The 27,026-nt window shown below is 43.5% G+C and overlaps 1 protein-coding gene across 1 annotated transcript in view; it reads left to right on the top strand.

The window, feature by feature from the left end:
• Positions 1-1,007: 1,007 nt before the first annotated feature.
• Positions 1,008-27,026, top strand: part of BMAL2 (basic helix-loop-helix ARNT like 2) — a 73,319-nt gene continuing 47,300 nt past the window's right edge. Inside the window, exons 1-2 of the mRNA XM_080661019.1 lie at positions 1,008-1,280; positions 23,630-23,780. Of these exons, the coding sequence (XP_080517145.1) occupies positions 1,049-1,280; positions 23,630-23,780 (383 nt within the window). The 5' untranslated portion in view covers positions 1,008-1,048. The remainder of the gene's footprint in view (positions 1,281-23,629; positions 23,781-27,026) is intronic.

Genomic DNA, 27,026 nt, shown 5'->3' with positions numbered 1-27,026 from the left:
GTATCTCAAAACAGTGTACTTGTCTGGAAAGCTAGGGTTGAACACGTGCAGGGAACCCTAGACCAGATTTTAAGAATATCTGCCAGGCTCTCTGGAATTTTTCCTTCTGAGCTGCCAGCAGAAGTTGGTACTGGTGGATTTCAGGTGAAGTTCCAAGTCAAAGCTAGGATGGAGATGTTTCAAAGAGTGGTTTTGATTAGGATGTGTCGGTGCATTTTATTAAAGACAGCACAGTTTTTAGCACTTCCACCTCCAGCAGCATATAATCCCAGTCCTCACTTAAGACCGTGACAGTGTTCTCCCGCCCTGCCTACTTCTGACGGGGAGCACGCTTCCAGCCCCTCACCCAGGGTCAGCCCTAAGTAGCTCTGAGGACACTGTCATAGGCAGCCAGTTAAGACTATAATAAAGAGTCCGGTAGGGTAGTGAATAGGTTTAGGCTGGTTGAAGCAAAGCTTTAGTGTTTCCTCTGCGGTTCCTTTCCTCCACCACCTCTACTAGACAAACTGTAACCAAGAAGCAGGTGTAGGGGCCAGTGACCGGGGAGCGAGCCGGCGTTTTCGGCGTAGGATGAAGGGATCCTGGAAGGATCTGGCTTCTGGATTTACCCAACCGGTTCAGGATCTGAAACGGCTTTCTCAGTCATGACACCCTCGTTTCTGCAGCTAAACCTTTCTTCTTCCCGAGGCAGAAAAGTGCAGGGGACAACCTCCCTCCGCCACACCCTCCCCGCCTCGGCCCCCCGCAGGCCCCTGCCCCGCTACCCCCTCCTCCTCGAGCAACGATCTCCACTCATCCTTTGCCTTTTCCCCAAGGGAAACAGCTCCAACCTTCGGAACACTTAGACCACGAATCTTAAAGCGACCGTGAAAACCTGTTTCACATAGGCGGGTTTTCCGAGAGGCGCAAGGCGCGACCTCGCCAGCCTCGCCGCACTTTGCCTCCAGCCGCGGGGTTGGCGGGGCGGTGCCGCTGTGACTCCGCCCCGCGCCGGGTCCCGCTCCAGCCGAGCCCCGCGGCGCCCGGACCGGCGAGCGGGTCAGTCCGCATGCTCCGTAGCCCGGCGCGCGGCGGAAACTCGGTGCTGGCTGCGCACCCGGGGGCTGCAGTGGCGGCGGCCGCGGCACCTGGCGGAGCGCGGGTGCCCGAGTCTCCGTTCCAGGTCGCCACCTGGGCCGGCGCAGAGCGGGCTCCGGGCTCTCCATGCTGCCAGCCTTGGGGCTGCGGAGCACGCCCCACGGCCCCTGCGATGGCGGCGGCGAAGGAGGCTGCGGCGAGAGGTGAGGGTGCGGGCCAGCGTCCCCAGGTCGGGGCGCGGCGCCGGACGCGCGGGCTGGGGGTGGGGGCGAGCAGCCGGCGGAGCAGCACCAGGTGGGCACACTTTGCTGGCAGCTCACATCGGCCAGGCATTGCCTCCTGCTGGCCTCGGAGCCAAGGTCGTCCCTTGGGGCACAAGTGCGATGCCCCCAGGGAGCGGGAGGTGGGGAGTAGCGCCTGCGGTCGTCGCCGGCTTTCGGTCTGTCCGCAGCCGGGTTTCGTCGTCCCGGGCTGGACGTTTTGGCGATGGTGAGTTGGCGGGGGACCATCCACCCTGTGATGGCGAGCAGCCGCACCCCGCCGACCACTGGGCGCCCACCTCGCCGTCTGCAGGGGCTGCTGCCGGACTTGTTCGATTTCATCTTTCTTTCGTATAAAGTTGTCATTAGGCATTGAAGGAGCTCGGGTTCTGCGAGCCCGTCCCCGCGGAACTGGAACTATTCACGTCCATTCCCCGCTTCAAAAACTGCTCCTCCTCGGGGCGGGCAGGGGAGCGCGTGGGAGCAGGTCCACCCCGTTTCCCGCACAGCCCTGCCTAACTCTGCAGCTTTAGGAAAGCCATCGGTGGGATTAGTTTTGTACTTCTGTGGAGTTTTGTGAACTGAGTTGGAAGCGAAGCGGTGTCTTCTTCCTCTCTGTAGTATTCACTGGCGACATTGTCTGGTCTCTTCCGTGGGACTGTTCTCAGTTATCGGATGATTATAAAATATCTGCTATTTAAGACACACGGGAGGCAGAAAAAAACCACACAGAAATAACTAAAGGAAGACCGGCAGAGAGAAGTTCAGGGAAGCAGTTGATTAAATCTTCATTTTCCTTTTGGAATATGGTGATGAGTTTAGATTCTTCTCCGAAATACAGCAGGGAGGCGTTTTGGAAAATCTAATTCAGTTGTGGGAATTTGGATCATGGGGAGATGGCCAAGATTCTTTCATTTGAATATTTGAAGGCTTTCTGGACGATAGAAAGATGTGAGCGCCGTTTTGAAAAGCGAATGCAGTTTAAGTTGGGGCTCCCTCTCTGCTCTTGCCTGTGACTGAGTGTCACCCCGGTTATTTACCCTTTGCCTTAGTTTCTTCACCTGTAAAATGGGGATAATTATAGTATGTCTTATGGGGTTGTTAGGTTTAAATGAGATATAAATGCATTTAAATACATATAAGTGCTTAGCCCAATACTTGGAAAATAGTAAGTGCCCCATAAATGTTAGCTTAATATAATTAGATTAATATATAGTTAAAGTTCCAATTTGCTTTGTGAAATTAATGTATTTTATCTAGTCTGTTAAGAAAGTGTTGTCCCTCACAAGTTAAACTTAGACAAATTGAAAGAATATTTAGGCTTTACTGAAAAGAAAGAAAGAAAGAAAGAAAAAGAAAGAAAGAAAGAAAAGAAAAGGGAAGAAAAGAAAAGAAAAGAAAAGATGAAAATGTACCCACAAATTCAAAAAGCAGATTTCACCAGATACGTTTTATGGACAAGTAGTTGGTTGCTATTTATCTGAATACCAAATATGAACTCAGGGAGTGATCAAAATTAATTCTTCTTAGGTAAAAGTAGCAAAGTTACAGGGAGGGCCAGCATTTTTATTGGGGTCCTATTATGTACCAGGCATTTTTTCATAAGGAATACCTTCCTTAGTCTCCTAGCAGCCCTGCCGTGTAGGTGGTGTTATCTCCATTTCACAGATGAGACGAGACTGGGCCCTCTCACAACTGAGGCCGGCCCACAGTTACAGAGCCAGAAAGTGTCAAAACTGGAGTTCAAGTCTGTGGCTACTGCCCATGCTCCTCTCCTTCCTTTCCTGTCTCACTGGGTGGTGCTAACGAGCCATGTGCTCACTTCCAGACACCCTTTAGCTAAAGAGGGTGAAAAAAGTGTTGCAAGTTCCCCCAGCCCAGGAGGGAAAAACGAAACAGGCCTCTATGTCAGAATACAGGGCCATGTTTTCCTTACACAAAACCCCCGCAGACTCCTTTTTCCTAGGCAGTTTCACATGAAGGCCCTCACTGAAATAATCTAAAACTGGCATTGGGGAGGAAACCCTTTTAAGATTGGCCACCAAACATCAGTTGGTGCTAACATAATCAATCGCCTGCTCACTTTTTCTGACAGGCTCATGGTAAACACTAAGGTTAAGCAAGCTGCCAAGTGATTGGGTGTCCTCCTGGTCAATGATTCTGGAATCCTTGGAGGTCTGGAGAAGGCCGTGTTGGAGGAGCAGCACATTTTCCAGACTGAGGTGGTCTGTGGGGCAGTTTCCTTTCCTTCCCATCCCATGGTCTCGCCTGTGATGTTATCCGACCCAGCTCTTTTGAGGTGTCAGTCTGCCATTCTAGTGGCTTGAATTTATGTGACTCAGAAATGAAAAGTCAGGTTCCAGTCAGCTTTGCATAGGCCACTGTTCCTGGGCTGGATCTTAGGCAAAATGTCAGGCAGGATTGCAGTACTCAAGATTAACCAGGATGGACTAAAAGGGCTTTTCACATGTTTCAGGGGGAGGAAAGAGAGGAAAAGAGAGAATGGGGAGGAGGAACGAGGGGGAGAAAAGAGAAAGGAGGAGAGAGTGAAGGTAGGGGATGGGGAGAAAGGAGTAAAGAGCCAGAGGAGAGTGGAGAGGGAGAGAAGGGGTAGGCAAGTGAGAGTGTAAGAAAGGATTGATCACTGGGAAAGGAGAAGGGTGAGGGGAGGAGGGGTGAGGAGGGAGGGAGGGGAGAGAAGGGAGGGATTGCCATGCTATCAAAGTTTGACTCCAGGAAGGAAAATCAAATTGAATGTTTAAAATGTTTAGGGGAAGCTGAAATATTAGTATAGTAAGCACTTCACTTTCCTGTTTTCCTTGTGGAAAGACTCCCCGGTTCTAAAAAGCAAGATCTCTTTCTGTGCTGTGAACAGTGATTATAACATCCTTTCGAAATCTCTCCCTCTACCATGGAATGTTCAGGAAATTGTAAGTCAGGTCATGACGTTTCATTCTGGTAAGCGCTCATTTCAACGGTACCATTTAGCTGAAGACCTCCAGCTTCCATTGTGAGAACTGACTTACTCAGTGCCTGGCATCGGGGCCATTAGTCAACACCTGCACTGTCATCAGGGACTCTGTGAGCCAGGGCTCTGCAAGAGACTAGTGCACCTGAGACATCTGGGAGCCAGTGATTTCCTGTCCTGGTTTTTGCAAGTCTGCTAACTGGTATGGCAGCCCTTCTTGTACCCCTCACCTTGCCCAGAGTCTCCCTCATTCCTCGTGGCTGGAGGCTTTGAGAACTTTGAAGACTCTACAATTTAAACTCTTAGTGCACTCCCACAGCCAACCTCCCGCAGCCAGCCAACCTCCCGAGGTCCCTCCCCCAGCCCCTCGTCACCCCCTATGGTCCCCCCCTCTCCCCTCCCCTGCCAGCCGGCCAATCTCCCTCAGTCCCTCCCCCTATCCGTGTCTCTTTCCCCCCCACCCCCCTGCCCGCCTCCAGCAGGCCCTAATTGGCTGGGCCCTGATCGGGACTGGGTGATATGGCCCCAATGGGCCCTGATCGCCGGCCAGGCCTAGGGAACCCACCTGTGCATGAATTCATGCACCGGGCCTCTAGTATACTTTATAAAGTGTTCCCCCTGATATTTCCATTACCCACCTGGCACCATGCTTAAAATATTTTTACATTTCTTAAAATATTTAAATCAGTCCAGTAATATAACATCAAAATTCTCATTTGAACATACTGAAGTGTTGGTTGGCATGATAGGACATCTGTCATTTATCTAAGAAAATTATTGGTATTTAGTGTCTCTAGTCTTTATTCTTGCGGTTTAAGTCTCTAGGTAACATCTTCACAGAGAGATAAAGACAGAGAAGGCTGGAGGAATGGGAAATGTAGAGTCAGTCTTCCACTCAACATAGTTTGCATTATTGGATGTTTGTAATTGAGAGTCAAGATTATTGTCATAAAACAGTAATTTCAAATGCATTCAAAATGTTTTACTTACAATGTTTATTTTCTTAAGCAGGTAAGAAATGTATGTACTTTACCATAGGTTCCGAGCATATCACAGGGAAAGTGGAGAACCACCCACTGGCTTTCTCCTCCCAAACCTCTCCACTTTATGTGGCCTACACTTGGTTATGTAAGGGGATCTCCTCTCCCTGGATGGTTTAACCTTTGCCATCTTCAGGCTGTTGGCTATACCTGGAATGCCCCTGCCCTCCCTCCAGACAGGGCTGTAGAAGTCTATTGTAGTCCTGAAGGCGGGGCCTCAGGTGTCACTGTTTTTATCTACCTATGGAGGAGGGGGAGGGAGGGGGGAGATGAGGAGGAGGGGGAGGAGGAGGGGGAGGAGGAAATCTGGTGTAGGAACATCAATCAGCCTGAACTGTGGAACCAGACCACTGGGAGTGTGATTGCCAGTTTGATTATTTACTAGCTGTGTGATCTTGGCCAAATTATTTATCTTCTCCGAGCCTCAATTTCCTTATCTATAAAATGGGGGTAAAAAATAATACCTAACTTAGTCTGGCTGGTGTGGCTCAGTGGTCAGGGTTCCAGTCAAGGCACATGTCTGGGTTTCAGGCTTGATCCCCAGCAGGGGGAGTACAGGAGCAAACTGACCAATGATTCTCTCACATCATTGATTTCTATTTCTCTCTCCCTCTCCCTTCATCTCTGACATCAATAAAAAAATACATTAAAAAATACCTGCCCTCGCTGATTTGGCTCTGGATAGAGTGTCAGCCTTCAGACTGATGGGTCCCGGGTTTGATTCCAGTCAAGGGTGGGTACCTGTGTTGCAGGCTCAGTCCACAGTCTCTCTCAACATCGATGTTTCTCTCTCTCTCCCCCTCCCTTCCACTCTCTAAAAATCAATGGAAAAATACCCTCGGGCGAGAATTAACAAAAACAAAACAAAAGTTCCACACTTAATTTAGAGGGTTCCGCGTGCGCGCACACACACACACACACACACACACACACACACGCGCGAGCATGTGCCTGCCTATTATAACACTTTTGCCTGCTTGCCACAGTTACTTAGGTGGGTTTCTTCACTCAGACCTTGGGTTGCAGCTTCTTAGATGAGCACGGTTGGTTCCTATTAACTTTATGACCTCCAACTCCTTGCACTTATTTTAAATGACTAATAAAGGTTTGTTGATGTTAAATGAATGATGGCTGGTTTGAAGTGTGGGCAGGGCTGGTTCATAAAGTATGCATTAAAAGCATACTTACTACTGTACTAAACACACAGAGATGGAGAAATGGATAAAGCAAGAAAAGGGTTCGAGAATTTATAAAATGTACTACGCTGGGTGAAAAGCAGCCAAAATATTTGTATTACAAGATAGAACCTATTAAAATCTATAGTTTAACTTCTGGGAGTTAACTGCTAGGAGCCTCCCCAGCCAGCGTTGGGAGAGATTGTATCTAGTTCATGGGGGAGGGACTCACAGAAGACTTTCAGAGAAGGTGCCAACTTTAGCACCGATGGATAGATAACTCTTGGGGCTGGCAGTGAAGAGGGAGGGGGCCTTTCAGGGCCGAGATTAGGCATGGAAGTGGAAAACTGTCAGTGATGTACTTGGAAGAACTGATGTGTTGTTTTGGCTCCAGCTAGGAAAAGTGGGAAAGAAGAATTGGCCATTGAAGTTGCATCCTTAGTGCTGGGAGGCTTCCCCTCCCACCTCGGTGATGTGGCACAGTTGACACGGAAGCCTGGATTTTGTTTGCTCTCCAAAAAGACTGATACATGCATTTTCTTTTTGATCCTTGGTCAGCAGCAGAGCTTTTGCATCACCTTGAAAGGCTAACTGTGGCATATTTCTAATCAGAAACACACACACACACACACACACACACACACACACACACCCCAGAGGTCCTGATTCCTGCCAGGTGATTGGCTCTTAAACCATAGCTTTCACTCCAAGTCAGTCTGGACCAATTCTTTCTCTCTTTCATCCTCTTTTTTTCCCTGAAAAAGTACTAGTAGCTGCTTATATCTTTAAATTCATTTCACACGCTTTCTTCAGACAAGTATCACAAGTACTATTCCATTTATTCCCATTACAGTCCATTGGGAAGCAGGTATCTAGACTTCCAACATCTCATCAACATAATGATCTGTGTTCTTCCTCTGTCCCTGTCACGGATGCACTCTCTGTGTGGACACCTGCTCCAGGTGTGCTTGCTCTCAGACTCTTCCATGCAGCTCTGTGGGACAAAGCTGGAAGATACTCTCAGCCTTGACTTCCAATACAAACCCTAGTGAAGGTGCACAAACCAAAAGGAATCCAGCGTCCTAATGTGAACCAGCACTCAGGGAAACACCTGTGTGTGATAGCATCAGAAGATGCCCTTATTTTGATTCTGATACAGAGGATCTCTGGCTTAGAAGTTACTGAAAAGTACCTCTTCATTTTTTCCCCCTTGGGAGAGGAGAATATAAGAAGCTTAGATTATAGTTGAGTCTAGATCAGCCTTGGGCAAACTACAGCCCGTGGGCCGGATCCGGCTGTTCTATCCGGTTCTCTTGCTCTCCCCTCCACTCCTTTACTTTGAATTTATATTAGTTCATACAAACACTCCATCCATGCTTTTGTTCCGGCCCTCCGGTCCAGTTTAAGAACCCATTGTGGCCCTCGAGTCAAAAAGTTTGCCCACCCCTGGTCTAGATAGTACCAAAGCCATGCATATTTTACAGAAATACAGATTTTAAAGGATAGATCAGTGTACAAGAGAATTGAAGTTGAGCACTTTCTGGAGTAGGTATCAATAGGCGTTTAAATGAATAAAAGATTGTGAAGATTAAGAATTGTTTTGTCATCTATCTAGAGAAAAGTTTCATTGGGAGAAACCAAGATGGCAGCATAGGTAAACACCTAAACTGCTGCCTCGCACAACAATTTCAAAACTACAACTAAAAGACAAAACGGACATCATCCAGAACCACAGGAAGGCTGGCTGAGTGGAAATTCTACAACTAGAAGGAAGGAGAAAAGCACACTGAGACTCACAGGAGTTGCGGAAGGCAGAGGTACGGAGGTGCGTGGAGAGGACTGGCAATTGAGTACGCGGCTGGCTTTCTCAATCTGGAGGGAGACAAAAGCTCCCAACTGCTCTGAACTCCGGTTCCAGGCGAGACTCTGGGGACCCAGACTTATACGGGGAGAAACTGAACTGTCTGGCAGCGGGCAAAACTCGAGGGCGGCTTTCTCTCAGAGGTGCTTGCAGCGATTACCGCGGGACACTGAGACCCAGGGGCCTCTTAGGGCAGGGCTGATGGGAAGCCATTGCTGTCTGCTCTGCCGTGAGATCACACCCCCGAAGCCGTTGCTGTTTGCTCCGCCCTGAGACTCCGCCCCATCCAAGCTGAGCACAGAGGCTTTTGCATATGAATGGCCTGGTCCTTTGAATTCTAAACTTACCTAACAAACTGCAGCTGAGTCAGTGAGACCCAGAACATCCAAAAGAAGGCCCAAGGCCCCACAGCAGCTTGCATTGCTTCACAGCTGGGCCTCATCTGGGCACCTTCAAAACCCAAACAAAGAAGACGAATCTGCAGATCTCTCCGTAGCTCCTGCTGGTTGGCCTCAGGCAGAGGCTAAATTAGCACCTCCTTGGAGATCCAAGAGCCAGTGTACCCAGGGGTCAGAGTGGGACCATCCAGATTACAACTCATCAGATCCATAAGGGACACACTCAGAGGGCAGACTCAGTGAGCACCAAAGCCCCACTGAAGCAAGTCTTGTCTCATAAGGGTGTCTCCAGCACAGAAGTTCTCCCATCATAGACACAGCTGATACTCACAGCCAGTTGGCCTGGAGGTCAATTCCTCCCAGTGATACCAACAACAATCAAGGCTTAACTACAACAAGACTGTGCACACAGCCCACAAAGGGGTGCACCAAGAGTGTCCACCTCAGGTAACTGGGGAGGCTGAGCCACTGGGCCCTATAGGACACCTAGCACACAAAGCCACTCTATCAACTCAGGGAAGCAGCCAAAATGTGGAGACAAAGAAACAGGTCACAAATGAAAGAAATGGAGGAAAGCAAACGACTGGATATAGAGTTCAAAACCACGGTTATAAGGTTTTTCAAGAATTTTCTAGAAAAGGCCGATAAATTTAGCGAGACCCTCGAGGATATGAAAAAGGACCAACTAGAAATTAAGCATACACTGACTGAAATAAATAATAATATACAGAGACCCAACAGCAGACTAGAGGATCGCAAGAATCAAGTCAAAGATTTGAAATACAAGGAAGCAAAAAACACCCAACTGGAAAAGCAAAAATAAAAAAGAATCCAAAAATATGAAGATAGTGTAAGGAGCCTCTGGGACAACTTAAAGCGTACCAACAACCAAATTATGGGGGTGCCAGAAGAAGAGAGAGAGCAAGATACTGAAAACCTATTTGAAGAAATAATGACAGAAAACTTCCCCCACCTGGTGAAAGAAATAGACTTACAAGTCCAGGAAGCGCACAGAACCCCAAACAAGAGGAATCCAAAGAGGACCACACCAAGACACATCATAATTAAAATGCCAAGATCAAAAGACAAAGAGAGAATATTAAAAGCAGCAAGAGAAAAACAGTTACCTTCAAGGGAGCACCATACGATTGTCAGCTGATTTCTCAACAGAAACTATACAGGCCAGACGGGAGTGGCAAGAAATATTCAAAGTGATGAATACCAAGAACCTACAACCAAGATTACTCTACCCAGCAATGCTAACATTCAGAATTGAAGGTCAGATAGCTTCACAGATAGGAAAAAGCTAAAGGAGTTCATCACCATCAAACCAGTATTATATGAAATGCTGAAAGGTATTATGTAAGAAGAGGAAGAAGCACCGAAACCGGTTTGGCTCAGTGGATAGAGCGTCGGCCTGCGGACTCAAGGGTCCCGGGTTCGATTCCGGTCAAGGGCATGTACCTTGGTTGCGGGCACATCCCTGGTGGGGGGTGTGCAGGAGGCAGCTGATCAATGTTTCTCTCTCATCGATGTTTCTAGCTCTCTATCCCTCTCCCTTCCTCTCTGTAAAATATCAATAAAATATATTTAAAAAAAAAAAAAGAAGAGGAAGAAGAAGAAAAAGGTAAAGATAAAAATTATGAACAACAAATACATATCTATCAACAAGTGAATCTAAAAATCAAGTGGATAAAAAATCTGATGAACAGAATAAATGTGAATATAATAGAATCTGGGGCATAGAAAGGGAGTGGACTGACACTTCTCGTGGGGAAAGGGGTGTGGGGCGTGCGGGAAGAGACTCGACAAAAATCGTACACCTATGAGTGAGGACAGTGTGTGGTGGGGGTAAGGGCAGAGGGTGGGGTGGGAAGCGGGTGGAGGGGAGCTATAGGGGGAAAAAAGAGGAACAATTGTAATAATCTGAACAATAAAGATTTATTTTAAAAAAAGAAAAAAGAAATGTTGGGCACAATCTCCAGCTCTACTTTTATTTCTCTTATCAGCGGCCTGGTTGGAGAATTGGATTTCCTTTCTTAGTTACCTGGTACCCAGAGGTCCTGTGCTTACACTGCCATGGTGACAAACACTATTGCATTCTAGTTAGGCTATCTGGTCTACCGTGAGTCACCCAGGCAACTACACTGACCTAGAAAAGAGAGACCAAACCCAGCTTTCCATGTATCCTGGTGATAGTGGCTTCTTGAGGACAATTCTCCTTTTCTTTAGTTTTCAACTAGAATTTTGGCTTATCAAATTTTTTTCGGTAATAAATGTGGCTACCTAGTCGGGGACATGTTGTCATAAGCAAAGCAGCCTGACTTTAGAGGGGTGGTCAAATTCACACCTTACATTTTAGAAGTCCTCTAGGACACATTATTCATTCGTTTCAAAACACATTTTTATTAGCTACTTGGGAGGAGCCTGAAAATAGCTTTAGATCCGGTCATTAGTGTAATGATGGCATGTTATGCCTGGATAGTATTAAAGTCATAAATGTCACTTTGGGTTTTATGACCTTAAAAACTTACGTTGTGTTTCAGTTTGTAGAACTTGAACATTTGCCTTGCAGTGTCAGTCCCCCCTCCCCTTTTAAAGGCTCTTTCTTCTATTGAGAATAATTGCTATTCATTGAAAAGATAAACATATTTTTTATGAACACTGATGATTTTTTTTCCTCAAACAGAAGGTGTCTCATTTTGTTGACACCTTAGATGTTAGGAACCATTCTATCTTTTATAGGTCCTTGTATCAACTTTGGCATATCCACTCATGCCTGATGAATGTTAATCCTGATACTTGCCCAAATCATGTCTTCTCTTTACTCATTACTGGCAAGAATTGGATTGTCCCATGTGTAACATGTGGGTGTAGACCATCCAAAACTAAATGTGTTTTTGTGCTTTTTGGAAAACCTGATGTTGAAAACACTAACCCCTGTGTTCTTTTTATGCACGAGGGTCAATCAGGCCCGGAACAAGTTAGAGACTTTTCTGTTTCGATGTGGGACTGAGATTCTGATGAACTGTTGCTTCTTGCTTCCGCCCATCCCTGGATTAGGTTGTAATGCCTCTGAAACGTTGGCCGTCTGCAGAATAGTCCTCGTCAAGGAAGCATTCTTTAGTTCTGCGATCACCGTGATTACCGTGTGCATCATCACTGCTTTCCCATGACTCTGACTTCCTTACCGTCATCCTGGGTGTTTCTGCTTCCCCTTTCCCTACTTCAGAAGCTTAGCTAGGATCATTCTCACCCATTGGTTCTGCTAAATAGTTAGCAATCCTTCACCTTTACTGAGTATTTACAATGAGTTAGGTGTCCAAATACTTTACATGGTATAATTCATCGAATCCCCAGCAACTCTATCAGGTAGATATTATTATTATTTCACATTTCAGGTGAGGAAATTGAGACACGGAGAATTTAAGTACATTGCCCAAGATTGCAGAGTAAGTAGCAGAACTAGGGTTTGAACCCAGGTAGACTGGCCTCCAGAGCTTTTATGCTTTTGATATTTCGTTAATGCCTGCTAGATGTTTGGATGTAGTGCCATTTCTGTGAAGTGCTGATTGATGTCTACACTTGAACTTCTGTGGAATACAGCCCTACTTTTGGCTTTGTGAGACTCTGAGCTCTTTCACGTAATGATTGTGCGATCTTGGCATGTCTGTCAGTCAGAGTTCAACTGGGGGAGCAGAACCTTATATGCCTGGCACTATACCCTTTACACACCTTATTTTATACAATCCTCACAACAACCCGACGCTGGTGGTTTAGCACATGAGAAAACAGGCTCAGGTATGTATGTTAAGAGATTCATTGTGAGGAAATGGCTTATGCAAGTGTGGAGATACGCTGAGCAGTCCTGGAATCTCCGGGCAGGCCGCCTGGAAACCCAGACTGGCACTCTTCAGCACAGGCTGGGGTGGCTGTCCACTGGCGGAGTTTCTTCTTCGGGAAGCCTCTATTCTGTGTATAAGTTTCAATTGACTAACTCAGGCCCACCCATATCTAGGATAGTATCTAGACCAGGGGTCACCAACCGGTCTGTGAGGTCGGTCTGTGAGGTCCGAAAGGTTGGCGACCGCTGATCTAGATTCTCCCTCGTTAAGGTCAACTGGTTATGGACTTGAATCACATCTACCAAATACCTTCACTGCAACACTTAGATTAGTGTTTGACTGGGTAACTGAGGACTGTAGCTGAGCCACAGCAAAAAGACCATCACAGTTTTTTTTATTCTCTGAGCCTGTTTCCTCATGTGCTAAACCACCAGCGCAGGGTTGTTGTGAGGAGTGTATAAAATAAGGTGTGTAAAGGGTATGGGGTCTGGCCTGGAAGGATTCAGTAAAAGGTCATTTAATGGGTGGTGGGGAGTCCGGGCCGCAGGGGTAGCGCAGCAGCAATGGCCATGGTCTCATCCACAGTAGTGACTTCACCCCCGTTGTTGCCACTCTCCTTCCTGGTCATTCTGGTTTGCTGAGGCCGTTGGCTTCCTAACTGGTATTCCTGCCTAAAATCTCTTCACATCCATCTTCAATTTTTTCCCTCAAGGCTGCAATGGAGGCTTAAAATACCTCACTACTCTCCAACTTTGATAAAACATCTTAAATTGAGACACAGTGTTTATAGCTTTCCTTGTTATATCACAGCAGTACTACAACTCCCTCTCCAAATGGTGCCCACGCCCCCTTGCTTGCTAAATGCTAATGGGAGGGCTGCCTTCTCCAGTGGCATTGATAAAAAAAAAGAAAAAACAGTTATCTTTTTAGGGTTTTCTCCAAATAGGGATTTTTATCTTCAGAGCAAAACTAGTTTGTTTTTTCCAAATCCAAACAGATATTTAAAAGGCAATACCTAGTTAAAATTGAATCAAATAATAAATAAGAAAACAGCCAAGAAAATCTTTCTGTTTCCCACTCCATCAGATGAGAAACAATGTGTGCATACATGAATGAATTTAGGAACTGTTCTAATCTATAGGAATATCCTCTTTGGCATTGACTGTTACACAGGCATGTGAATGGACCACGTAACCTTGACACTTCAACATTTTGTACTAGATTTTATTCACTGATGTGCGTAATTGATACCATTTCCCAATAATTGTGTTCTTCCCGTCCACTTCATTGCACCGCCAGCAGTGCTCAAGCCTTGAGTAAAACCTGGAACTCCAGGATCCACAGGAGGATTTGTTCGATTTTTAGTCTCATGCAGGAGCAGTCTCTGTGGTCGCCGTTGTATTCCCAGCCCCTGTAGCAGTGTCTGCTTCGTAGTAACTTGAAGAACATGAACTGGTGATGTGCAGGACATTCTGGGACCAAGTTGACAAGTTTCACTCACCGGGTGACTATCTAAATATGGGAATAGACCGGCTCTTTTCCTACCATCTCCTTTCTACCTAGTTGTGCTGTAAACTGGAGAACTGTTTTTTGAGTTCATTCTAAAGTTTCGAAGTCATAAACTTCCTGTTTGTCTGTGTTCAGCTTCTCCCATTGACACCCATACAATTGGTTTGTGTTCCATCCCGAACGCCATGCCCTCAAGAGAAGATAGGGAGAGCCTTATATATACTGTGCAGGAGAGCCGGGGCACCTGCTCATCGTAAGGCCATTGCTGGTACATAGTCTGGGGGGAGTGATATAAGCAAATCCGCATCTTACCTCATTCATGCTCTGAGATATATGTGGTTTTGCACTGAGCAAGCCTGAGGAATACCGGGCCCCTCCTTACTTAGCGGGGAGAATGTGTCATATAGGTAACCAGATCCCTGCTGGCTCATTTTAAGCCATGAGGCCCGGTGGCCATGCTGCAGGGAGCTCAGCTTAATCCCTGAGGCTCTTTGACACCCTTGCATTGTCTGCAGCCTTGCCACCTTCTCCAGCCCAAACCAGCTCAGTGTTCCTGTGTGCTGAGTGTTCGAGTCCATTCTCACCATTCTTGTCTCATCCCTGGTGTCAACCTTTTGCTTTCCTCTGTAACTCTTACTTGGGTTCTCACTTCGCCTCCATATTATTTGGTCACAGTGAGTAACTTCCCTGCTGTTTCTTTCCTTGGCTATTTTTTGTTCAACGTGCCAGCGAGACATTTGATTTGAAAATGTACATGTCATGCTGGTCACTTTTGCAGATGGCATATTTTGAGGAGACTTAGTCTGTTAGATATAATGCGAATGCAAAAAGATGCTGAGAGGGTGACACAGAAGGAGATTAAACTTAAAAAAAAAAAGGCAAGCACCTATGTACAAAAAAAAAAAAATGCACATGTATGAAATGACAAAGATGGGGCTTAACACCAGCCTATAGGAAAGACAGATTTGGGTTTAATCAGGAAGAGACTGTATGGGAGTCAAGAGACTGCCCCAGTAGTCCCTCTTCCTGATAAAGGGCAAATACCCTAATCAGCTGTCTTGGAAAGCGAGGGTGTTATATTAGACCATTTATAATGTCAGTTACAGTTCTAAAATTATGTAAATGAATGAATCAACAGTGTAAAGGCCCAATGTATAAAATAAAAGCTGATGCAGTCTTACAGCCGTGCAGACAATGAACATATAATCAAAACATTATCAATAAAAGTTCTCTCCTCTCCTCTCTGTGGACTAGACAGCTCTTGGATGCTGTAGTCCAATCACACCACACAGCAAAGGATTTTTAGCCAACATATAGCTGAAAGAGAGCAACCAGATAGCGACAAAGCATCGTATGGGTAAAATTCGAGAGAATCACATGGTTTGGTTTAGGAGAAAGAGTAATTTAGGACCAAAATGTGGGATATTTTGGTTGTCAAAGCTCGAGCAGTTATATACTATATATACATGAGAAGGTAAAACTTGTTTGGAAAAAGTCCAGGTTTACAGATCAAATTTTTTATCAGGAGATGCATTTTCTGACACCCAACTGATATGTATTCATTGATTCAACAACTAGATGTCATTTTTAATGACGACATAGGATTTTACTGAATGCTTTTGTTTTGCCTTCTGTTCATAGTGTTCTTTCAGCCTGAAGTACTCATTTAAAAAATATCTTTAAATGCTATTCCCTCTCCCTAATTGTCCTTTCCTCTGTGTTCTTGCAGCATAAAATTGTTACCTCCCTGTAGGTCTAAGTTCATTCTGTATTTGGTTTATATGTCTTTGTACCTACATATGCATAAACCATATAGTACAGGATTATAAGCTTCTTGAAAACAAGTACTAGATTGTAATCTTTTAGAACATATCCTTTACCTAGATTAGACTCTTAATAAATACTGTGAAATAATAGGATATTTTTCATCTCAGCTGAGGAAAAGCTTTTTTATAACTTGTGTATAGTACTATCTGCAGAAAGTATTTTTTTTTTTTGAGTAGTGCCAAGTAATACTTTATTTCTATCTCATATGTGACTCAGCATCTTAAAGCACCGTGCCAGTGGAAGGAAACAATGTTTGGTTTCCATTATAACGCATTAGCACAAACCTCTGAAACAATTACTGCTTGTCCTTCTGGAAAGCTAATTTAGACTGCCAAATCCTGTGTCACACAGTGCCCTTTCCCCAGCAGATAACCAGGGGAATCTTCTCTTCAGTGGGAGAAAAAACAGTAAAAATGAAGTGATGGTAGGAAGTAGGCCTCTTTGTTGTGAAATGGGTGCAGTAGGACATTGCATATTCCTTATTGTAGAATTTCACCTTCCCAGCAGCCTAGGAAGGGGAATCTGGAAGTTTCTATTTCATCCCTCTTTCATATTCTCTTTTGAATGTCCAGGGTAACGAAATGAAATGCCATTCATCCTTTCGACAAACTAAACATGTACTTTGTGTCAGGCACTGTGCTAGGATCTGGGGATAAAAGATAACATGGTCCTCAAAGCTCTCTGATACGTGAATTTGCAGCCTATTGAGCAGCTCATAAATCTTCCCTCTGCCTCTTCTCCAGTTGATTCCATGAGCTGAATGCCATTTGGAATTTTGAAGATCAGGATCTTAATGAAGTAATAAAAAGTACCAGAAACAGTACAAATGAAGGCTCTGAGAAGGACAGCATCACTTCTGTGATATTCTTGACAAACATGCTTAACCTGAATTTAGTCATGAGGTAACATCTGACAAACAACTGATTCCTTATTGTAGAATTTCACCTTCCCAGCATCTGGGAACTGGAGGCTATTCAAAAATCTCCAAGACAAAGGAAAAGGAAGGCTGAGGCACTGTTACAGTTTAATGGAAACCGAGGGCACATAACAGACACTAAATGTATCGTGTGATCCTGGATTGGTTCCTGGACCAGCAAAAAGACATTAGGGGGCAATTGGAACAATTTGAATAAGGTCTGTAAGTTAGTAGTACTAGAGGGTGGGGCAAAAGTAGGTTTCACGACTGTAAACCTACTTTTGCCCCACCCTGTGTATTGGCATTGATTTCCTGGCCTTGATAATTACACTGGGGCTTAAGTAAGACATTACCATTTGGGGAATCTGATTGAAGGGTATATGGGAATTCTTTGCAGCATTTTTTGCAAGTCTGAATTTATTTCAAAATTCAAAAAAAGAGCTTAACTCTTTTCAATTTAAAATATTGAAAGATGTTTAACTCAGTGTCTCATCAACAATGCACTCTTTTCTGCTGGACTAGTTACCTAACATCACTAAACTTCCGATTTTCAAACACATTTCAAATATATTATTTTATTTGATTCCCAACACAGACTAATGGGGTTTTCAAGAAATTACTTCCATCTTAAAGAAACAGTTTTGGTTGTTTTAAATGACTTGTCCAAAAAAAAACCAACCAAAAACAAAAAAAACACACACAACAATATGCAGTGGATAGACCAGACCAAAAGGATTTTCTGGGCATGGACTCTTAGAAGTTAAGAAGCACAGGCCACTTTCATATTTTAAAGAAGTAACTCAAATGTTTATGTTGAACAAGTTGTTTTCAACAAAAAGTTACCCGGAGGATAATTGAAATTTTATGTAAACTTTAAAATTATAGCTCACTACTCGCAATGAAAGCAGGTAATGGGAGAAAAGTTTTTAAGTTGTATGAAAAGTATTTTTTCCATCCTGCCATTGCACGTCCGTGAATGTGTGTGCACGTGTGTTTTTGTATGTGTATATTTTCTTTCAAATTCTAAATTTGAACTCCTTTGTAATTATGAACCTCAATCAAGTAGCTACTTGGTCTCCCCTCCTTCTGACTGCCAAACAGCTGCTTATTTCCCACAATTTATTTCCATCTTTGAGGAGTTGATACTAAATGGTAGATCTTTAAAATATTGTTAGGTCGATTACTATCACCAGAGAGATGCACATCCAGTGAATCAAGATTTGATGGTAATCTCATCTATATATATAAAAAGCCAGCGACCGGAACACTGTAACAACCAGAATGACTGGTCACTATGATGCCCACTGCAGCCAGTGAACCGGCCCCATCAGGGGGTGGGGCGAGCCAGCCAACCTCCCCCAGCCCTTCCCCCCAGCCAGCCCTGCCCCTGATAAGCCCGCAGCCCCTCCCCCAGGCCATCCCCACCCCTGCTCTTACCTTCTGCAGCCCCCCCCCAATAGGCCCCCATCACCCCAATCAGCCTGCAGCCCCTCCCCCATCTGGCCCCACCCCAGATCCAACCTCCCACCCTGATCAGGGGCAGGGCCAGCTGGCTAATAACCCATGGCCCCTCCCCCAGGCTACTGGCCCCCAATTGGCCCCCCACCCCATTCGGGGGTGGGGCCAGCTGGCCCCCTACTCACAGCCCCTCCCCCAGCTGGCCCGGCCCTGATCAGGCCCTGATTGGGGCGGGCTGGCCAGCCAACCTCCCACCATCTCCTCCTCCTGACAGGCCCAGCCCTGATCTGCCCGATCGGGGCTGGGCTGGCTGGACCCCACCTGTGCACGAATTTGTGCACTGGGCCTCTCGTTTAAAAAAAAATCACAGACTTCCTTTGTAAAACAGTATCTTTGTTCAGTCTAAATTCTGAATTGTTTTACTGAGTGTTAAATAACATGTATTACCTTCATCATTGAGAAGTGACCCAATTTGGTGAGGAAAGACAGTATCAAACCATGAAATTACAACCTCCAAAATGAGTTATATAAAAGCAGAGCTGAATTTCAGTTTCTAACACACGGTCTCATCTTCTAAATAAGTATATGTGGAGACTGAAAGTAAACTGTAAAAAAAATTCAATCTTTGTACACCTGATACTAATATAATGTTATATACCAATTTTAACCCCCCCCCCCCATAAAAAAAGAAATCTTTACTCTTTAAATTAGGAATCACCTTCTAACAAATAAAAATCCACTCCATGAAGGTTGGGTTGTTTCCAAAGAGCAGGTCCTTTCATCCAGAACTAATTGGCCCCACTAAACCCATATATTTCCCCTTTGTTTACAGAAAACACTCTGTTTTGAATATGCTTTTACTGATGTAACCAGACTTCACAGAACAAAGCTAATTATGGGGCAGTGCTCCACTCATTAGGGAACATAAAGACCCTTAGAGCTCCAGGTTTTGATTTTGTGAAAAGAAGAATATTATTCTGTTTGTTTACAGATAATCCATTTCTTATTTTAAAGGTTAATAAGGAAGTAGGATTGAAACTTGAAGATCATGCCCCCTAAAACGAGAGGCAAAAAACAAAATATTTTATTTCTATTTTGAACTTCCGTGGGGGAAAGTGTGTCCTTGCATGAATGTGTGTTCGAGGGTGGAGGGATGGGAGGGATCTGATATTTTATATGGTAGCAGCCGTGGGCAAACTACGGCCCGCGGGCCAGATCCGGCTGTTCTATCCGGTTCTCTTGCTCTCCCCTCCGCTCCTTTACTTTGAATTTATATTAGTTCACACAAACACTCCATCCATGCTTTTGTTCCGGCCCTCCGGTCCAGTTTAAGAACCCATTGTGGCCCTCGAGTCAAAAAGTTTGCCCATCCCTGTGCTAGAGTGTGCTATGGTTCAATGTTAGTGAATTTTTCCTATTGATTGGCTATCAATAAGAAATTCCCATTTTTCTGTGGAGATAGATGGTGTTCTGCCATTCAAACTCTATTAGATAGAATGAAGTCTAGGAGTTGAAACCATAATTAACGTCATGTGGTATTTGGTGATTGCAAATAGGTCCTATTTAGAAGTTTTGGGATATCATTATTTAATAGAAACTTAATTCCCAAGTGGCCAACAATTATTGACCAACAATTATTCTTCCCAACAACTATCCAAGAATTCACAGCCAGGCTAAGAAGTAGAACATGAATTCTTTATAAATCCCCTATGTGTCCCTCACTTATCGAACTTTTTCTCCCAAAATAAATTCTGATTTTTGTGTTAACTGTTCCTTTCCTTTTCTGTAAAGTGTAGCAATCTCTTAGATATTGCTTTAAAAAGTATTGATTAATTTTACCAATTTAACTTAAAAATTTTTAAAAACATGTTGTGTTTTTGGCTGTGACTCTTACTCCCCAGCATTATTTTGGGATTCATCAGTGTTAATATCAGTACTTCATTCATTTTTATTGCTGTTAGTATTCTGTTCAGTGAATAAACAATTTATCCATCTGTTGATGGAAATTAATTTCCAGTGTTCTCAGGTTTTAATTTCTGTCGTTCAGTTACAAGCAGTGCTGTTAATACATTTCTTGTACATGTCTCCTAAGATATATTACGAATTTCTCCGAGTGCCTAGCAGTGGAATGCTGAAAAATGTTGTGTGCATGTGTTCACCCTTCTTAGGAAATGCAGAAATAGTTTTCCAAAGTGGTGGTGGCAATTTACAGTCCTACCAGCAAAGCATGGTTTTCCCATTCCCCCACATTCTCACATTTGTTACCAACACTCTTCAATTGTAGCCATCCATCAGGTGGGTATGTAGTAGTACCACTATAGTTTACTTTGGATCTTCCTGAATTAGTAATGAGATTGGAGATATTTTCCTTTGTGTATTGATAGTTGGAATTTCTTTTTTGAAGTGCCCGTTAAAACCTTTTATTCAGTTTTCTATTGGGTTGTTGGTCATATTAGAGTAAAGGCGTTGTTTACGTGCTCTAGATATTAGCTCTTTGTTGTTTACATGTATAACAAAATATATCAAAATATATGACTTGTAGTTTCATTCTCTGTATGTTGCCTTTTGATCAACATTTACTAATATTAAACCAGACTTGCATTCCTGGGATAAAGCTATCTTGGTCATGATGGGTTATTCTTTTTATATATTTATGAATTTTGTTTGCTGATATTTCGTTAAGATTTTTGTATCTGTTCATGAGTGAGATAGGTTTTAATATCAAAATTATATAAGCTTTGTAAAAAAGAGTGTTGGGGGTTAGGAGGGGAGATTAAGAGAGGAAAGAGAGAGGCACATCGATTTGTTGTTCCATTTATCGATGCATTCATTGGTTGTGTCTTGTATATGCCCTGACTGGGGATCGAACCCACAATCTTGGCTATCAGGATGATGCTCTTACCAACTGAGCTACCAGGCCAGGGCAAGTTTTTATTTCTTTTTGCTTCTGTTTTGTTAGTTAAAATTCTCTGGCAGTTTTTTCATTATTTTCAAATCTTTATTTTATTTTTATTTTTATTTTTTAATTAATTAATTTTTTTAATTATTTGAAGTATTACAAATAGTAGTACATATGTCTCTTTTTTTTCCCCATTGACCTCCCCCCAGCCTCCCCTTCCCCCCAGTACATGCCTTTACCTGCCCCCCCCCAGTGTCTTTTATCCATTGGTTATGCTTATATGCATGCGTACAAGTCCTTCAGTTGATCTTACAGCCCACCCCCCCCCCAAAAAAAACCTCCTCTGCCTTTCAAATCTTTAGAATAATGTTGTTAATGAGATTTTATTGTCTTTCAAATCTCTAGGTCATCTAAAATTATGACTCCATGCTTATTTCTCTTTTTGTTTATACCCTCATTTTCTCTTGAAAAATCTTGCCATAGGGTTATTAGATTTTCCTATCTTTGGAAGAATATGTTTAGCATTTTTGACCTATACTTGCTTGTATTTCTATATATTTCTGGTGTTATTTTAATGATTTCCTTTCCTTTAGTTCTTTGAATTTAATTTACTAATTTATTTCTAATTTCTTAAGTTATTAGCTCATTACATTTTAGCCTTTCTTTTTTTAAAAAACATTTAGGGTTAAAATTTCCCTCTAAACAGTGCTTTCACTGTCTCTACACATTTTCATGTATGATTTTTTTATTATTTAATTCAAAATATTTTATAATTTTACATGGAATTCTTTCTTGTCCCAAGAGTTAGTTATGTATTTCTTAATTCCCTAAGATATAAGTTTTTTTCTACTTATCTTATTACTGCTATCTAATAATTACACTGTAGTCAGAAAATATTTTATGTATAATATCAATCTTTTGAAATTGTTGAGATTTACTTTGTTTTGGTCCAGTATATTGTCAATTTTTATAAATGCTTCATGGGTACTCTAAAACAACATGGGATTTGGAATGGCCTCTAGATGTTTATTATATCAAGCTTGTTCATTGTGTGGATTAGATCTTTTATGTCATTATTCCTGAATGCTGAAACTGTCAGTTACTGAAAGAGATATTAAAACTTTCCCACTGTTATAGATTGATTACACTCTCCTTGTAAAATATTGCTTATATGTTTTCAACATATAATTCAGGATACAAATGAGTTTAAACTTGTTATATGCATTTTAATATGTGAAGGAGGCTCACATTTGGGCTATAGATTATTTTTAGTTAGTGATTCTAATTTTTATATTTCATAAAACATGTAAGAAACCACACTTTAGACAAAAACACACTTTAGACAAAAAGGGTTTTACTGTCATATTTATTAATTCAGGGTTTAAAATATTCTTGTCCCTTGACCTTGTCAAGTCATTTCTGGGATGCTTTTCAAAAGAAATAAGCAGTAGATAAAAAGCTTTATGTACCACAATACATATTTGTGATGGTGAAAAATAAAAAACATACATTCTAACAGCAGCAGAGTAGTTAAGAAGCTATGACACATCTACATGATGGTGTATTATGCAGCCATTAGAATAATTTTATAAAGAATTTATAATAACACTGTAAAGTTATCACAATGATGTATAAATTAAACAGTATACATGATGCTTTCAATTACTTTAATGATAACTATAGGGATATTCTAAAAGGAAATCTCTAAATAGTAACATTGGTTTGTGAAATTTGGTATTCCCCCTTCCTTTCTACTTTCTTTGTGTTTTCTATGTTTTCTTCAATATTCATTTTTTTAACAATTAGATTGAGAAAATAAATTTAAAAGTATGGACTAACAAATACATTTCTAATATTTACATGTACACAATTATTCTTTCTATGTTATGTTGTTTAGTTGATATTTTTAAGACAGAAAAACCATTTAAAATGTGTGATATGGATATATATAAAGTAAAAGTTAATGTTTAAAATTAGGTATCTTATTGTGCTTTTATCTTTTTATATTTTACTAGAGGCCCGGTGCACGAAATTCGTGCACTGTGTGGGGGGGGGGGGCCCTCAGCCCAGCCTGCACCCTCTTGCAGTCTGGGAGCCCTCGGGGGATGTCTGGGGGGAGCGGGCCTACGTCCTCAGTCAGACATCCTCAGCGCTGCCACAGAGGCGGGAGAGGCTCCCACCACCACTGCTGCACTCGCCAGCCGTGAGTCCGGCTTCTGGCTGAGTGGCACTCCCCCTGTGGGAGCGCACTGACCACCAGGGGGAAGCTCCTGGTTGAGCGTCTGCCCCCTGGTGGTCAGTGCTCATCATAGCGACTCGTCGTTCCGCTGTTCGGTCTATTTGCATACTAGCTGTTTATTATATAGGATTGTGCTTTATCTTTTTACCTCTCATAGGTAAAGTATGGATAGAAGACAACCAGTTCATTGCTCCAGTGGTTTCCAATCATATGAGCACATGGGCAAAACCAATAGCTGTTGGATCCTTCAGCCCACACGTGAGAGAGTTCCCAAGAAAACGAAAAGAAAATGATTTGGATCTGTCCCAGTAAGTGAATTTGTTCCTTTAACCCCATCAAATCTTTGACTCTAGGGACAAAAAGAAGGAAATTAGTTTTTAAATCATTAATTTTATTTATTAAATGTGGTAGCATTTGGATAGGGGCAATTATGTATCCATCCAACTGCCACCTCTGTCATTGACTGGCCTGGCACTTTTCAGTCCAGATCTGAAGGTTATTAGGTATCCAGGAGGGTCAAGTGGAGTCTGGAAGACATAACAACCTAAGGTTAATTTGTTTAATATTTATGGTCACAGTGAGAGACTTGTCTTCCTAATTTGCTTCTCACCTTACTCATCATTTATATAGCATCCTTCCTAGACTCGGGGCATGAAAACCAGTCACTAGATATGAAATTGATTTTGTTGAGGGAGCTTCAGAGTATTAGATATTTGTAAACAAAGAAGAATGTATAAGAATGTTTACCCTTTCTTCCCTGTTGGTTTTGAATGGAGAATTGGTTCTTTAAAGGGGTTATTGATGAAGATTCCCTGGAATGTAGTCATTAAGCATTTATTGAGTACCTACTATGTGACACCTACTAGACTAGGAGGGAGAGATACAGATAAGACCCCAGAAACGTGTACAAATAGAAAAGATACAAATAATTATTACACATCATAAGAACTGCTATACTAGAGATCCTAGGTATTATGGCAACAAAGAAAGTTGGGGATTTAAATAATATTGGGATCAGGAATGAAGGACAGCTTTCTAGAGATGTTGAGATACACTATATTTTAAATGAATAATGGGAATGAGTGATTCAGAGCAGGAGTAGAGAAGATGCTTGGAAAGCACACTGCTGATCTGGAAACAAGTGGTTGTCACATAGAGCAGAGGGTGCATGTGGAGGAGGGTGAGCTATGACTTGAGGGATAAACGTGGACTAGATCCTGAAGGTTGCTGAACAAAAGAATCTCAAAATAGTCTTGAATGTAGTTAAGAAAAATGGAAGGATTTTAAGCGTGAGAACTTTGCTTCCAATTACATTTCTTAAAATTTCTTGCCTTTGTACTTTAAAAACTTTTTTATTGCAGTAAAATTTATTGTAGTAAAATATATAACATGAAATTTGCCATTTAATCATTTAGTGTTCAATTTAGTGGCATTAGTCCCACTTAATGTTCAACTGTCACCATTGTCTATTTCTAAAACTTTTTCATCATCTCAGTCTAAAACTCTGTACCCATCCTTTCTAATAAAAGTATAATATGCAAATTAACCATCACTCCGGTACACCAACAAGCCATGCCCACCAGCCAATCAGGAGCGAGTATGCAAATTAACACCAACAAAGATGGCTGCGGCCACAGAGCGAGCAGGAGGCTTGGGTTTCCCCGGCAATGGAGGAAGCCAAGCTTTCCGCACACCTTGGCTGGCCCAGGCCTCTACTTAAGGCTACAAAGTTTTAATTATAGAAGATATATAAATCCCAAATAACCAGGGCCTCCGCTTGGGTCGCCGGGGGGTGTGGCCGGCCTGAAAACCACCACAGGCCCCTCGCCCAGGCCACCCCACGCCCCAAGGGAACCCTCACCCTGATCTGGGACACCCTTCAGGGAAAACCAGCTGGCCCCCACCCATGCACCAGGCCTCTATCCTATCTAATAAAAGAGTAATATACAGATTGACCATCACTCCAACACACAAGATGGCTGCCCCCATGTGGTCAAAGATCCTGCCCCCATGTGGACACAAGATGGCCGCCACAAGATGGCCAGCAGGGAAGGGCAGTTGGGAGGGACCAGGCCTGCAAGGGAGGGCAGTTGGGGGCGATCAAGCCTGCAGGGGAGGGCAGTTAGGGGTGACCAGGCCTGCAGGGGAGGGAAGTTGGGGGTGACCGGGCCTGCAGGGAAGGGAAATTGGGGGGGACCCAGGCCTGCAGGGGAGAGCAGTTGGGTGGGACCAGGCCTGCTGGGAGGGCAGTTAGTGGTGACCAGGCCTTCATGGGAGGGCAGTTAGGGGTGACCAGGCCTGCAGGGGAGGGCAGTTAGGGTCAAACAGGCTGGCAGGGGAGCAGTTAGGCATCAATCAGGCTGGCAGGTGGTTAGAGGGTGATCAGGTTGGCAGGCAGAAGCGGTTAGGGGCAATCAGGAAGGCAGGCAGGCGAGCAGTTGGGAGCCAGCAGTCCTGGATTGTGAGAGGGATGTCCGACTGCCCGTTTAGGCCCGATCTTACCGGGATCGGGCCTAAACGGGCAGTCAGACATCCCTCGGGGGTTCCAGATTGGAGAGGGTGCAGGCTGGCCTGAGGGACACCCCCCCCCCCGTGCACGAATTTCATGCACCGGGCCTCTAGTTAAATAATTCTCCATGCCCCTTTTCCCCCAGTCCCTGGTAACCTCTAGCCTACTTTATAGCTCTATGAATTTGCCTATTCTAGATATTTCATATAAGTGGAATTATACAGTATTTGTCCCTTTGTGACTGGCTTATTTCACTTAGCCTAATGTTTTCAAATTTCATTCTTTTTAATGGTTGACTAATATTCCATTGTTAGTATATATCACATTTAGTTTATCCATTCATCTGCTGATGGACATTTGGGTTGTTTCCACCTTTTGACTATTGTGAGTAATGCTTCCAGGAACATAACATTGGTGTACAAGTATCTGCTTTCGATTCCTTTGGGTACATACCTAGGAGTAGAACTCTGGGTTGTATGGTGATTCTATATTTAGTGTTTGAGAAACCACCAAACTGTTTCCCACAGTAGCTACACCATTTTACATTCCCACCAGCAATGTACGAAAGGTCCCATTTCTCCACATTCTTGCTAACACTTGTTACTTTCCATTAAAAAAACAAAAAGCTATCCTAGTAGGTAATCCATTTTCCAAAGGATCACTCAAAACAGCATGGAGGATGGGCTGAAGGAGGAAAACCCAGCAGGTAGAGGAAACAGCTGAGAGACTTTTACTAGGAATTAGGTATTGAGAGCGTGGCCCTGGACAGGAAGGGCCTGGACAGGGAGGGACATATTATGACACATTTTAAAGATGGATTCTCTTTAGATTTCGTGATTGTTAGGGAGAGCAGGAAAATAAGAAGTGTCTTTGAGTTTTCTGACTTGGACGGATGGATGATGGTATCATTCCATGAGGTTGAGGGGAAGACGAAGAATTCCGTTTTGGACACAATGATAATGCGATGTTTATGGGATCTTCAAGTAGTCGGTTGGATGTGAGGGTTGAGGTTGGGCCTGGCGGTAGAGTCAGACACCGCGAATGC

This window comes from Plecotus auritus (genome assembly GCF_963455305.1).
Source record: "Plecotus auritus genome assembly, chromosome: 3".
In the NCBI taxonomy this organism is placed as follows: domain Eukaryota; kingdom Metazoa; phylum Chordata; class Mammalia; order Chiroptera; family Vespertilionidae; genus Plecotus; species Plecotus auritus.
The sequence above is the reverse complement of the archived record's forward strand: the minus strand, read 5'-3'. Positions and strand labels throughout refer to the sequence as shown.